Source organism: Hyperolius riggenbachi, chromosome 2, assembly GCF_040937935.1.
Source record: "Hyperolius riggenbachi isolate aHypRig1 chromosome 2, aHypRig1.pri, whole genome shotgun sequence".
NCBI lineage: Eukaryota > Metazoa > Chordata > Amphibia > Anura > Hyperoliidae > Hyperolius > Hyperolius riggenbachi.
Genome location: NC_090647.1, coordinates 3,219,608 through 3,231,943, shown reverse-complemented (window position 1 = coordinate 3,231,943; position 12,336 = coordinate 3,219,608). Strand labels below are relative to the sequence as shown.

Sequence of the window (12,336 nt, the reverse complement as noted above, 5' to 3'; positions counted from 1 at the left end):
TGTGACCACGGGGAGTGTGCGTGACACAGTTGTGTGTGTGTGTGACCACGGGGAGTGTGCGTGACACAGTTGTGTGTGTGTGTGACCACGGGGAGTGTGCGTGACACAGTTATGTGTGTGTGTGACCACGGGGAGCGTGCGTGAGACCGGGGCGTGCGTGAGACCGGGGCGTGCGTGTGACCACGGGGAGTGTGCGTGACACAGTTATGTGTGTGTGTGTGACCACGGGGAGTGTGCGTGACACAGTTATGTGTGCGTGTGACCACGGGGAGTGTGCGTGACACAGTTATGTGTGTGTGTGACCACGGGGAGTGTGCGTGACACAGTTATGTGTGTGTGTGACCACGGGGAGTGTGCGTGACACAGTTATGTGTGTGTGTGTGACCACGGGGAGTGTGCGTGACACAGTTATGTGTGTGTGTGTGACCACGGGGAGTGTGCGTGACACAGTTATGTGTGCGTGTGACCACGGGGAGTGTGCGTGACACAGTTATGTGTGTGTGTGACCACGGGGAGTGTGCGTGACACACTTATGTGTGCGTGTGACCACGGGGAGTGTGCGTGACACAGTTATGTGTGTGTGTGACCACGGGGAGTGTGCGTGACACAGTTATGTGTGCGTGTGACCACGGGGAGTGTGCGTGACACAGTTATGTGTGTGTGTGACCACGGGGAGTGTGCGTGACACAGTTATGTGTGTGTGTGTGACCACGGGGAGTGTGCGTGACACAGTTATGTGTGCGTGTGACCACGGGGAGTGTGCGTGACACACTTATGTGTGCGTGTGACCACGGGGAGTGTGCGTGACACAGTTATGTGTGCGTGTGACCACGGGGAGTGTGCGTGACACAGTTATGTGTGCGTGTGACCACGGGGAGTGTGCGTGACACAGTTATGTGTGTGTGTGTGACCACGGGGAGTGTGCGTGACACAGTTATGTGTGTGTGTGACCACGGGGAGTGTGCGTGACACAGTTATGTGTGTGTGTGACCACGGGGAGTGTGCGTGACGCAGTTATGTGTGCGTGTGACCACGGGGAGTGTGCGTGACACAGTTATGTGTGTGTGTGACCACGGGGAGTGTGCGTGACACAGTTATGTGTGTGTGTGACCACGGGGAGTGTGCGTGACACAGTTATGTGTGCGTGTGACCATGGGGAGTGTGCGTGACACAGTTATGTGTGTGTGTGACCACGGGGAGTGTGCGTGACAGAGTTGTGTGTGTGTGTGTGACCACGGGGAGTGTGCGTGACACAGTTATGTGTGCGTGTGACCACGGGGAGTGTGCGTGACACAGTTATGTGTGTGTGACCACGGGGAGTGTGCGTGACACAGTTATGTGTGCGTGTGACCACGGGAAGTGTGCGTGAGACCGGGGCGTGCGTGTGACCACGGGGAGTGTGCGTGACACAGTTATGTGTGTGTGTGACCACGGGGAGTGTGCGTGACAGAGTTATGTGTGTGTGTGTGACCACGGGGAGTGTGCGTGACACAGTTATGTGTGCGTGTGACCACGGGGAGTGTGCGTGACACAGTTATGTGTGTGTGACCACGGGGAGTGTGCGTGACACAGTTATGTGTGTGTGACCACGGGGAGTGTGCGTGACACAGTTATGTGTGTGTGTGACCACGGGGAGTGTGCGTGACACAGTTATGTGTGTGTGTGTGACCACGGGGAGCGTGCGTGACACAGTTATGTGTGTGTGTGACCACGGGGAGTGTGCGTGACACAGTTATGTGTGTGTGTGACCACGGGGAGTGTGCGTGACACAGTTATGTGTGTGTGTGACCACGGGGAGTGTGCGTGACACAGTTATGTGTGTGTGTGTGACCACGAGGAGTGTGCGTGACACAGTTATGTGTGTGTGTGACCACGGGGAGCGTGCGTGAGACCGGGGCGTGCGTGAGACCGGGGCGTGCGTGAGACCGGGGCGTGCGTGAGACCGGGGCGTGCGTGAGACCGGGGCGTGCGTGAGACCGGGGCGTGCGTGTGACCACGGGGAGTGTGCGTGACACAGTTATGTGTGCGTGTGACCACGGGGAGTGTGCGTGACACAGTTATGTGTGCGTGTGACTACGGGGAGTGTGCGTGACACAGTTATGTGTGCGTGTGACCACGGGGAGTGTGCGTGACACAGTTATGTGTGTGTGTGACCACGAGGAGTGTGCGTGACACAGTTATGTGTGTGTGTGACCACGGGGAGTGTGCGTGACACAGTTATGTGTGTGTGTGACCACGGGGAGTGTGCGTGACACAGTTATGTGTGTGTGTGACCACGGGGAGTGTGCGTGACACAGTTATGTGTGTGTGTGACCACGGGGAGTGTGCGTGACACAGTTGTGTGTGTGTGACCACGGGGAGTGTGCGTGACACAGTTATGTGTGTGTGTGACCACGAGGAGTGTGCGTGACACAGTTATGTGTGTGTGTGACCACGGGGAGTGTGCGTGACACAGTTATGTGTGTGTGTGACCACGGGGAGTGTGCGTGACACAGTTATGTGTGCGTGTGACCACGGGGAGTGTGCGTGACACAGTTATGTGTGCGTGTGACCACGGGGAGTGTGCGTGACACAGTTATGTGTGCGTGTGACCACGGGGAGTGTGCGTGACACAGTTATGTGTGCGTGTGACCACGGGGAGTGTGCGTGACACAGTTATGTGTGTGTGTGACCACGGGGAGTGTGCGTGACACAGTTATGTGTGTGTGTGACCACGGGGAGTGTGCGTGACACAGTTATGTGTGTGTGTGACCACGGGGAGTGTGCGTGACACAGTTATGTGTGTGTGTGACCACGGGGAGTGTGCGTGACACAGTTATATGTGTGTGTGACCACGGGGAGTGTGCGTGACACAGTTATGTGTGTGTGTGACCACGGGGAGTGTGCGTGACACAGTTATGTGTGTGTGACCACGGGGAGTGTGCGTGAGGCCGGGGCATGCGTGACACAGTTATGTGTGTGTGACCACGGGGAGTGTGCGTGACACAGTTATGTGTGTGTGTGTGTGTGTGTGTGTGTGTGTGTGTGTGTGTGTGTGACCACGGGGAGTGTGCGTGACACAGTTGTGTGTGTGTGTGACCACGGGGAGTGTGCGTGACACAGTTATGTGTGTGTGTGACCACGGGGAGTGTGCGTGACACAGTTGTGTGTGTGTGTGTGTGTGTGTGTGTGACCACGGGGAGTGTGCGTGACACAGTTATGTGTGTGTGTGTGTGTGTGTGTGTGTGTGTGTGTGTGTGTGTGTGTGTGTGTGTGTGTGACCACGGGGAGTGTGCGTGACACAGTTGTGTGTGTGTGTGACCACGGGGAGTGTGCGTGACACAGTTATGTGTGTGTGTGACCACGGGGAGTGTGCGTGACACAGTTGTGTGTGTGTGTGTGTGTGTGTGTGACCACGGGGAGTGTGCGTGACACAGTTATGTGTGTGTGACCACGGGGAGTGTGCGTGACACAGTTATGTGTGCGTGTGACCACGGGGAGTGTGCGTGACACAGTTATGTGTGCGTGTGACCACGGGGAGTGTGCGTGACACAGTTATGTGTGTGTGACCACGGGGAGTGTGCGTGACACAGTTATGTGTGCGTGTGGCCACGGGGAGTGTGCGTGACACAGTTATGTGTGCGTGTGACCACGGGGAGTGTGCGTGACACAGTTATGTGTGTGTGACCACGGGGAGTGTGCGTGACACAGTTATGTGTGCGTGTGACCACGGGGAGTGTGCGTGACACAGTTATGTGTGTGTGACCACGGGGAGTGTGCGTGACGCTGGAGCATGTTGATAGTGTACAGCTTTCTATGTATGTTCAGTAATGACTCTTGTCTGGTAGGATCTGGTGAATAATGGAGCTTACATCTACATCTGTAACAAATATGGGGAGACTCCGCTGGACAAGGCCAAGCCGCATCTCAGGGAGCTTCTGCGGGGTGCGTACTGTCCTGTACTCTTCCTGTGTGGCTGCCTCAGGCCGTGTACTCATGTATGTGTTCCTTCCAGACCGCGGAGAGAAGATGGGGCAGAGTATGAGCCGCATTCCCTATAAGGACACCTTCTGGAAGGGGACCACCAGAACCCGACCACGTAAGCACCGACCGCATGACTGTATTGTAGATTCTGTATCCTGACTCCACCCATCCCGGGCCGGACTCCTCCCCTGACACCACCCACCTAGAGCGGACTCCTCCCCTGACACCACCCACCTAGAGCGGACTCCTCCCCTGACACCACCCACCTAGAGCGGACTCCTCCCCTGACACCACCCACCTAGACCTGACTCCTCCCCTGATGCCACCCACCTAGACCTGACTCCTCCCCTGATCACCCACCTAGGCCTGACTCCTCCCCTTACCCCACCTAGGCCTAACTCCTCCCCTTACCCCACCTGGACCTGACTCCTCCCCTTACCCCATCCACCCTGGGCCTGACTCCTCCCCTTACACCACCCATCCCATTCTTGACTCCTCCCCTACCCCACCCATCCAAGGCTTGACACCTTCCCTTATTCCACCCATTCTGGGCCTGACTCCTCCCCTTATTCTTTCCATCCTGGGCCTCACTCCTCCCCTTACTCCACCCCTCCGAGGCCTGAATCATCCTACTCCACCGATCCCAGGCTTGACTCCTCCCCTTACTCCATCTGTCCCATGCCTGACTCCTCCCCTTACTCCACCCACCCCAGGCTTGACTCCTTCCTTTACTCCACCTATCCCAGGCCTGACTCCTCCCTTTACTCCACCTATCCCAGGCCTGACTCCTCCCCTTACTCTACCTATTCCAGGCCTGACTCCTCCCCTTACTCCAGCCATCACTGTTTTGGGTTGCTCATTGACTTGCCGTTGACTCACCTGCCCTCCCCTCTCCCCTCCAGGTAACGGTACTCTTAATAAACAGGCTGGCATTGACTACAAGCAGCTGACATTAAGCCACAAGCTGAATGACAACCAGTCTGGAGAGGTGAGTCCTGCAGACACCTGGCTAACCAGCCCACCAGTACAGTCATAATGCTAAACACCTGTATTCCCTTGTTATGGAACAAAACAAAGGGAGGAAGGGAAGCAAACTGGGCAGAATGTACACATGGCCTGGACACAATTATTGGCACCCTTTGAAAATTGTGGATAGATAAGATTTTCACGCATGTGCCCGGGGCAAATAACAGGTGTGGGGAATTTACACATCACACCTGAAAGCAGATAAAAAGGAGAGAAGTTCACTTTGTCTTTACATTTTGGGTGGATTCATAAAGCATTACCGCATTCTGTAATGCAGAACAGCTGACTTTACTGAGCACTTAGGAAAATGTCAATTCATAAAGGCTGTTACCACATGAAAAGCTCCTGCGCAGTGAGGTAAATGACCCACTTGTGCGCTAATTACCTCAACACATGTCAGTAAATGTCAATTCATGAAGATTAGAGCAGGCGGTAATGGCACGGAACATACCACCTGCTTTGTAGAGGTGATAAGAGAGCGAAGTCTGTGCCGGACTGTGTGACTCACAAGCAGAAGCAGTGAGATCTCCCCCCAGCGGAACAAACAAGGCTTCCCCTGAATACCTCAGGCTGTGTGTGGCTGTTTAACCTCTTGGGTACCTGCTTTCAGGATGTGCGTTTCACATAACAAAGCCTGGCATGTGTGAAGTTTCTTGAAGTTCTTCTAAGCTGTGGCAATGAAATAGATTGTTAGGAAAGACTAATAGACAGATATAGAGCAGATTCAGGGCAAGCAGAGGCAGTACGACAACACAAGCACATCTGAAGGGAAGTTGGGGATGCCTCTTATTGTAATGCTGTCGCTGCACAGACACCGGGAATGTTGTAACAATGTTACCGACAGTTGGGCTTCGGTAAATCCTGCACTTCTGTGTCTGTGTATGCCACACTAAGCATGGACAACAGAAAGAGGAAACGAGAACTGTCTGAGGACTTGAGAACCAAAATTGTAGAAAAACATCAACAATCTCAAGGTTACAAGACCATCTCCAGAGATCTAGATCTGCCTTTGTCCACTTTTCAGGAACTTTACAACCCATGGCACTGTAGCTAATGGATGTGGATGGAAGAGAAAAATTGCTAAAAGGTTGCGATGCAGGATAGTCTGGATGGTGGATAAGCAGCCACAGGCAAGTTCCAAAGACATTCAAGCTGTCCTGCAGGCCCACGGAGCATCAGTGTCAGCGCAAACTATCCATCAACATTCTTTGTTTTGTTCCAATACACACAGAGAATAAACGTGTTTAGCAAAACATGTTACTGCAATACTTTTCTGTGAGAAAGACTTGATTGTCTGGGGAAAATTCTGGGGTGCTAACAGCTTCAACCATGACTGTAAGAAGGGCCACTAATCTCCCTGTGCAGTGCCACTGCTCTGCTCCTCTCCCTGTGTGCCACTGCTCTGCTCCTCTCCCTGTACAGTACCACTGCTCTGCTCCTCTCCCTGTGCAGTGCCACTGCTCTGCTCCTCTCCCTGTGCAGTGCCACTGCTCTGCTCCTCTCCCTGTGCAGTGCCACTGATCTGCTCTCCCTGTGCAGTGCCACTGATCTGCTCCTCTCCCTGTGCAGTGCCACTGCTCTGCTCCTCTCCCTGTGCAGTGCCACTGATCTGCTCCTCTCCCCGTGCAGTGCCACTGATCTGCTCCTCTCCCTGTGCAGTGCCACTGCTCTGCTCCTCTCCCTGTGCAGTGCTACTGATCTGCTCCTCTCCCTGTGTGCCACTGCTCTGCTCCTCTCCCTGTGCAGTGCCACTGCTCTGCTCCTCTCCCTGTGCAGTGCCACTGCTCTGCTCCTCTCCCTGTGCAGTGCCACTGATCTGCTCCTCTCCCTGTGTGCCACTGATCTGCTCTCCCTGTGCAGTGCCACTGATCTGCTCCTCTCCCTGTGCAGTGCCACTGCTCTGCTCCTCTCCCTGTGCAGTGTCACTGCTCTGCTCCTCTCCCTGTGCAGTGCCACTGATCTGCTCTCCCTGTGCAGTGCCACTGCTCTGCTCCTCTCCCTGTGCAGTGCCACTGATCTGCTCCTCTCCCTGTGCAGTGCCACTGCTCTGCTCCTCTCCCTGTGCAGTGCCACTGCTCTGCTCCTCTCCCTGTGCAGTGCCACTGCTCTGCTCCTCTCCCTGTGCAGTGCCACTGCTCTGCTCCTCTCCCTGTGCAGTGCCACTGCTCTGCTCCTCTCCCTGTGCAGTGCCACTGATCTGCTCCTCTCCCTGTGCAGTGCCACTGATCTGCTCCTCTCCCTGTGCAGTGCCACTGATCTGCTCCTCTCCCTGTGTGTCACTGATCTGCTCCTCTCCCTGTGTGTCACTGCTCTGCTCCTCTCCATGTGCAGTGCCACTGATCTGCTCCTCTCCCTGTGCAGTGCCACTGATCTGCTCCTCTCCCTGTGTGCCACTGATCTGCTCCTCTCCCTGTGCAGTGCCACTGCTCTGCTCCTCTCCATGTGCAGTGCCACTGATCTGCTCCTCTCCCTGTGCAGTGCCACTGATCTGCTCCTCTCCCTGTGTGCCACTGATCTGCTCCTCTCCCTGTGTGCCACTGATCTGCTCCTCTCCCTGTGCAGTGCCACTGCTCTGCTCCTCTCCCTGTGTGTCACTGATCTGCTCCTCTCCCTGTGTGCCACTGATCTGCTCCTCTCCCTGTGCAGTGCCACTGATCTGCCCCTCTCCCTGTGCTGTGCCACTGCTCTGCTCCTCTCCCTGTGTGTCACTGATCTGCTCCTCTCCCTGTGTGCCACTGATCTGCTCCTCTCCCTGTGCAGTGCCACTGATCTGCCCCTCTCCCTGTGCTGTGCCACTGCTCTGCTCCTCTCCCTGTGTGCCACTGATCTGCTCCTCTCCCTGTGTGCCACTGATCTGCTCCTCTCCCTGTGCAGTGCCACTGATCTGCTCCTCTCCCTGTGCAGTGCCACTGATCTGCTCCTCTCCCTGTGCAGTGCCACTGATCTGCTCCTCTCCCTGTGCAGTGCCACTGATCTGCTCCTCTCCCTGTCCAGTGCCACTGCTCTGCTCCTCTCCCTGTGCAGTGCCACTGCTCTGCTCCTCTCCCTGTGCAGTGCCACTGCTCTGCTCCTCTCCCTATGCAGTGCCACTGATCTGCTCCTCTCCCTGTGTGCCACTGATCTGCTCCTCTCCGTGTGCCACTGCTCTGCTCCTCTCCCTGTGCAGTGCCACTGATCTGCTCCTCTCCCTGTGCAGTGCCACTGCTCTGCTCCTCTCCCTGTGCAGTGCCACTGATCTGCCCCTCTCCCTGTGCAGTGCCACTGATCTGCCCCTCTCCCTGTGCTGTGCCACTGCTCTGCTCCTCTCCCTGTGCAGTGCCACTGATCTGCTCCTCTCCCTGTGTGCCACTGATCTGCTCCTCTCCCTGTGTGCCACTAATCTGCTCCTCTCCCTGTGCAGTGCCACTGACCTGCTCCTCTCCCTGTGCAGTGCCACTGCTCTGCTCCTCTCCCTGTGCTGTGCCACTGCTCTGCTCCTCTCCCTGTGTGCCACTGATCTGCTCCTCTCCCTGTGTGCCACTGATCTGCTCCTCTCCCTGTGCAGTGCCACTGATCTGCCCCTCTCCCTGTGCTGTGCCACTGATCTGCTCCTCTCCCTGTGCAGTGCCACTGCTCTGCTCCTCTCCCTGTCCAGTGCCACTGCTCTGCTCCTCTCCCTGTCCAGTGCCACTGCTCTGCTCCTCTCCCTGTGCAGTGCCACTGCTCTGCTCCTCTCTCCGCGTGCCACTGATCTGCTCCTCTCCCTGTGTGCCACTGATCTGCTCCTCTCCCTATGCAGTGCCACTGCTCTGCTCCTCTCCCCGTGCAGTGCCACTGATCTGCTCCTCTCCCCGTGTGCCACTGCTCTGCTCCTCTCCCTGTGCAGTGCCACTGATCTGCTCCTCTCCCTGTGCAGTGCCACTGATCTGCTCCTCTCCCTGTGCAGTGCCACTGATCTGCTCCTCTCCCTGTGTGCCACTGATCTGCTCCTCTCCCTGTGCTGTGCCACTGCTCTGCTCCTCTCCCTGTGTGCCACTGATCTGCTCCTCTCCCTGTGTGCCACTGATCTGCTCCTCTCCCTGTGCAGTGCCACTGATCTGCCCCTCTCCCTGTGCTGTGCCACTGCTCTGCTCCTCTCCCTGTGTGCCACTGATCTGCTCCTCTCCCTGTGCAGTGCCACTGATCTGCTCCTCTCCCTGTCCAGTGCCACTGCTCTGCTCCTCTCCCTGTCCAGTGCCACTCCTCTCCCTGTGCAGTGCCACTGATCTGCTCCTCTCCCTGTCCAGTGCCACTGCTCTGCTCCTCTCCCTGTCCAGTGCCACTCCTCTCCCTGTGCAGTGCCACTGATCTGCTCCTCTCCCTGTGCAGTGCCACTGATCTGCCCCTCTCCCTGTGCTGTGCCACTGCTCTGCTCCTCTCCCTGTGTGCCACTGATCTGCTCCTCTCCCTGTGCAGTGCCACTGCTCTGCTCCTCTCCCTATGCAGTGCCACTGATCTGCTCCTCTCCCTGTGTGCCACTGATCTGCTCCTCTCCGTGTGCCACTGCTCTGCTCCTCTCCCTGTGCAGTGCCACTGATCTGCTCCTCTCCCTGTGCAGTGCCACTGCTCTGCTCCTCTCCCTGTGCAGTGCCACTGATCTGCCCCTCTCCCTGTGCAGTGCCACTAATCTGCCCCTCTCCCTGTGCTGTGCCACTGCTCTGCTCCTCTCCCTGTGCAGTGCCACTGATCTGCTCCTCTCCCTGTGTGCCACTGATCTGCTCCTCTCCCTGTGTGCCACTGATCTGCTCCTCTCCCTGTGTGCCACTAATCTGCTCCTCTCCCTGTGCAGTGCCACTGATCTGCTCCTCTCCCTGTGCAGTGCCACTGATCTGCTCCTCTCCCTGTGCAGTGCCACTGATCTGCCCCTCTCCCTGTGCTGTGCCACTGCTCTGCTCCTCTCCCTGTGTGCCACTGATCTGCTCCTCTCCCTGTGTGCCACTGATCTGCTCCTCTCCCTGTGCAGTGCCACTGATCTGCCCCTCTCCCTGTGCTGTGCCACTGCTCTGCTCCTCTCCCTGTGTGCCACTGATCTGCTCCTCTCCCTGTGCAGTGCCACTGATCTGCTCCTCTCCCTGTCCAGTGCCACTGCTCTGCTCCTCTCACTGTCCAGTGCCACTGCTCTGCTCCTCTCACTGTCCAGTGCCACTGCTCTGCTCCTCTCCCTGTCCAGTGCCACTGCTCTGCTCCTCTCCCTGTCCAGTGCCACTGCTCTGCTCCTCTCCCTATGCAGTGCCACTGCTCTGCTCCTCTCCCTATGCAGTGCCACTGATCTGCTCCTCTCCCTGTGTGCCACTGATCTGCTCCTCTCCGTGTGCCACTGCTCTGCTCCTCTCCCTGTGCAGTGCCACTGATCTGCTCCTCTCCCTTTGCAGTGCCACTGCTCTGCTCCTCTCCCTGTGCAGTGCCACTGCTCTGCTCCTCTCCCTGTGTGCCACTGATCTGCTCCTCTCCCTGTGTGCCACTGATCTGCTCCTCTCCCTGTGCAGTGCCACTGCTCTGCTCCTCTCCCTGTGCAGTGCCACTGCTCTGCTCCTCTCCCTGTGCAGTGCCACTGCTCTGCTCCTCTCCCTGTGCAGTGCCACTGCTCTGCTCCTCTCCCTGTGCAGTGCCACTGCTCTGCTCCTCTCCCTGTGTGCCACTGCTCTGCTCCTCTCTCCGCGTGCCACTGCTCTGCTCCTCTCTCCGCGTGCCACTGATCTGCTCCTCTCCCTGTGTGCCACTGATCTGCTCCTCTCCCTATGCAGTGCCACTGCTCTGCTGCTCTCCCTGTGCAGTGCCACTGCTCTGCTGCTCTCCCTGTGCAGTGCCACTGCTCTGCTGCTCTCCTTGTGTGCCACTGATCTGCTCCTCTCCCTGTGTGCCACTGATCTGCTCCTCTCCCTGTGTGCCACTGATCTGCTCCTCTCCCTGTACAGTGCCACTGATCTGCTCCTCTCCCTGTACAGTGCCACTGATCTGCTCCTCTCCCCGTGTGCCACTGCTCTGCTCCTCTCCCTGTGCAGTGCCACTGATCTGCTCCTCTCCCTGTGCAGTGCCACTGATCTGCTCCTCTCCCTGTGCAGTGCCACTGCTCTGCTCCTCTCCCTGTGCAGTGCCACTGATCTGCCCCTCTCCCTGTGCTGTGCCACTGCTCTGCTCCTCTCCCTGTGTGCCACTGATCTGCTCCTCTCCCTGTGTGCCACTGATCTGCTCCTCTCCCTGTGCAGTGCCACTGATCTGCCCCTCTCCCTGTGCTGTGCCACTGCTCTGCTCCTCTCCCTGTGCAGTGCCACTGCTCTGCTCCTCTCCCTGTGCAGTGCCACTGATCTGCTCCTCTCCCTGTGCAGTGCCACTGCTCTGCTCCTCTCCCTGTGCAGTGCCACTGCTCTGCTCCTCTCCCTGTGCAGTGCCACTGCTCTGCTCCTCTCCCTGTGCAGTGCCACTGATCTGCTCCTCTCCCTGTGCAGTGCCACTGATCTGCTCCTCTCCCTGTGCAGTGCCACTGATCTGCTCCTCTCCCTGTGCAGTGCCACTGATCTGCTCCTCTCCCTGTGTGCCACTGCTCTGCTCCTCTCTCCGCGTGCCACTGCTCTGCTCCTCTCTCCGCGTGCCACTGATCTGCTCCTCTCCCTGTGTGCCACTGATCTGCTCCTCTCCCTATGCAGTGCCACTGCTCTGCTGCTCTCCCTGTGCAGTGCCACTGCTCTGTTGCTCTCCCTGTGCAGTGCCACTGCTCTGCTGCTCTCCCTGTGTGCCACTGATCTGCTCCTCGCCCTGTGTGCCACTGATCTGCTCCTCTCCCTGTGTGCCACTGATCTGCTCCTCTCCCTGTGTGCCACTGATCTGCTCCTCTCCCTGTGTGCCACTGATCTGCTCCTCTCCCTGTACAGTGCCACTGATCTGCTCCTCTCCCTGTACAGTGCCACTGATCTGCTCCTCTCCCCGTGTGCCACTGCTCTGCTCCTCTCCCTGTGCAGTGCCACTGATCTGCTCCTCTCCCTGTGCAGTGCCACTGATCTGCTCCTCTCCCTGTGCAGTGCCACTGCTCTGCTCCTCTCCCTGTGCAGTGCCACTGCTCTGCTCCTCTCCCTGTGCAGTGCCACTGCTCTGCTCCTCTCCCTGTGTGCCACTGATCTGCTCCTCTCCCTGTGTGCCACTGATCTGCTCCTCTCCCTGTGTGCCACTGATCTGCTCCTCTCCCTGTGCAGTGCCACTGATCTGCCCCTCTCCCTGTGCTGTGCCACTGCTCTGCTCCTCTCCCTGTGCAGTGCCACTGCTCTGCTCCTCTCCCTGTACAGTGCCACTGATCTGCCCCTCTCCCTGTGCTGTGCCACTGCTCTGCTCCTCTCC

General features: G+C 57.6%; 1 protein-coding gene across 1 annotated transcript in view; it reads left to right on the top strand.

Moving 5' to 3' along the window:
• Positions 1-12,336, top strand: part of ILK (integrin linked kinase) — a 52,443-nt gene that overhangs the window by 15,859 nt on the left and 24,248 nt on the right. The window contains exons 5-7 of the mRNA XM_068263951.1: positions 3,828-3,924; positions 3,995-4,078; positions 4,866-4,951. Coding sequence (XP_068120052.1) covers positions 3,828-3,924; positions 3,995-4,078; positions 4,866-4,951 — 267 coding nt within the window. The remainder of the gene's footprint in view (positions 1-3,827; positions 3,925-3,994; positions 4,079-4,865; positions 4,952-12,336) is intronic.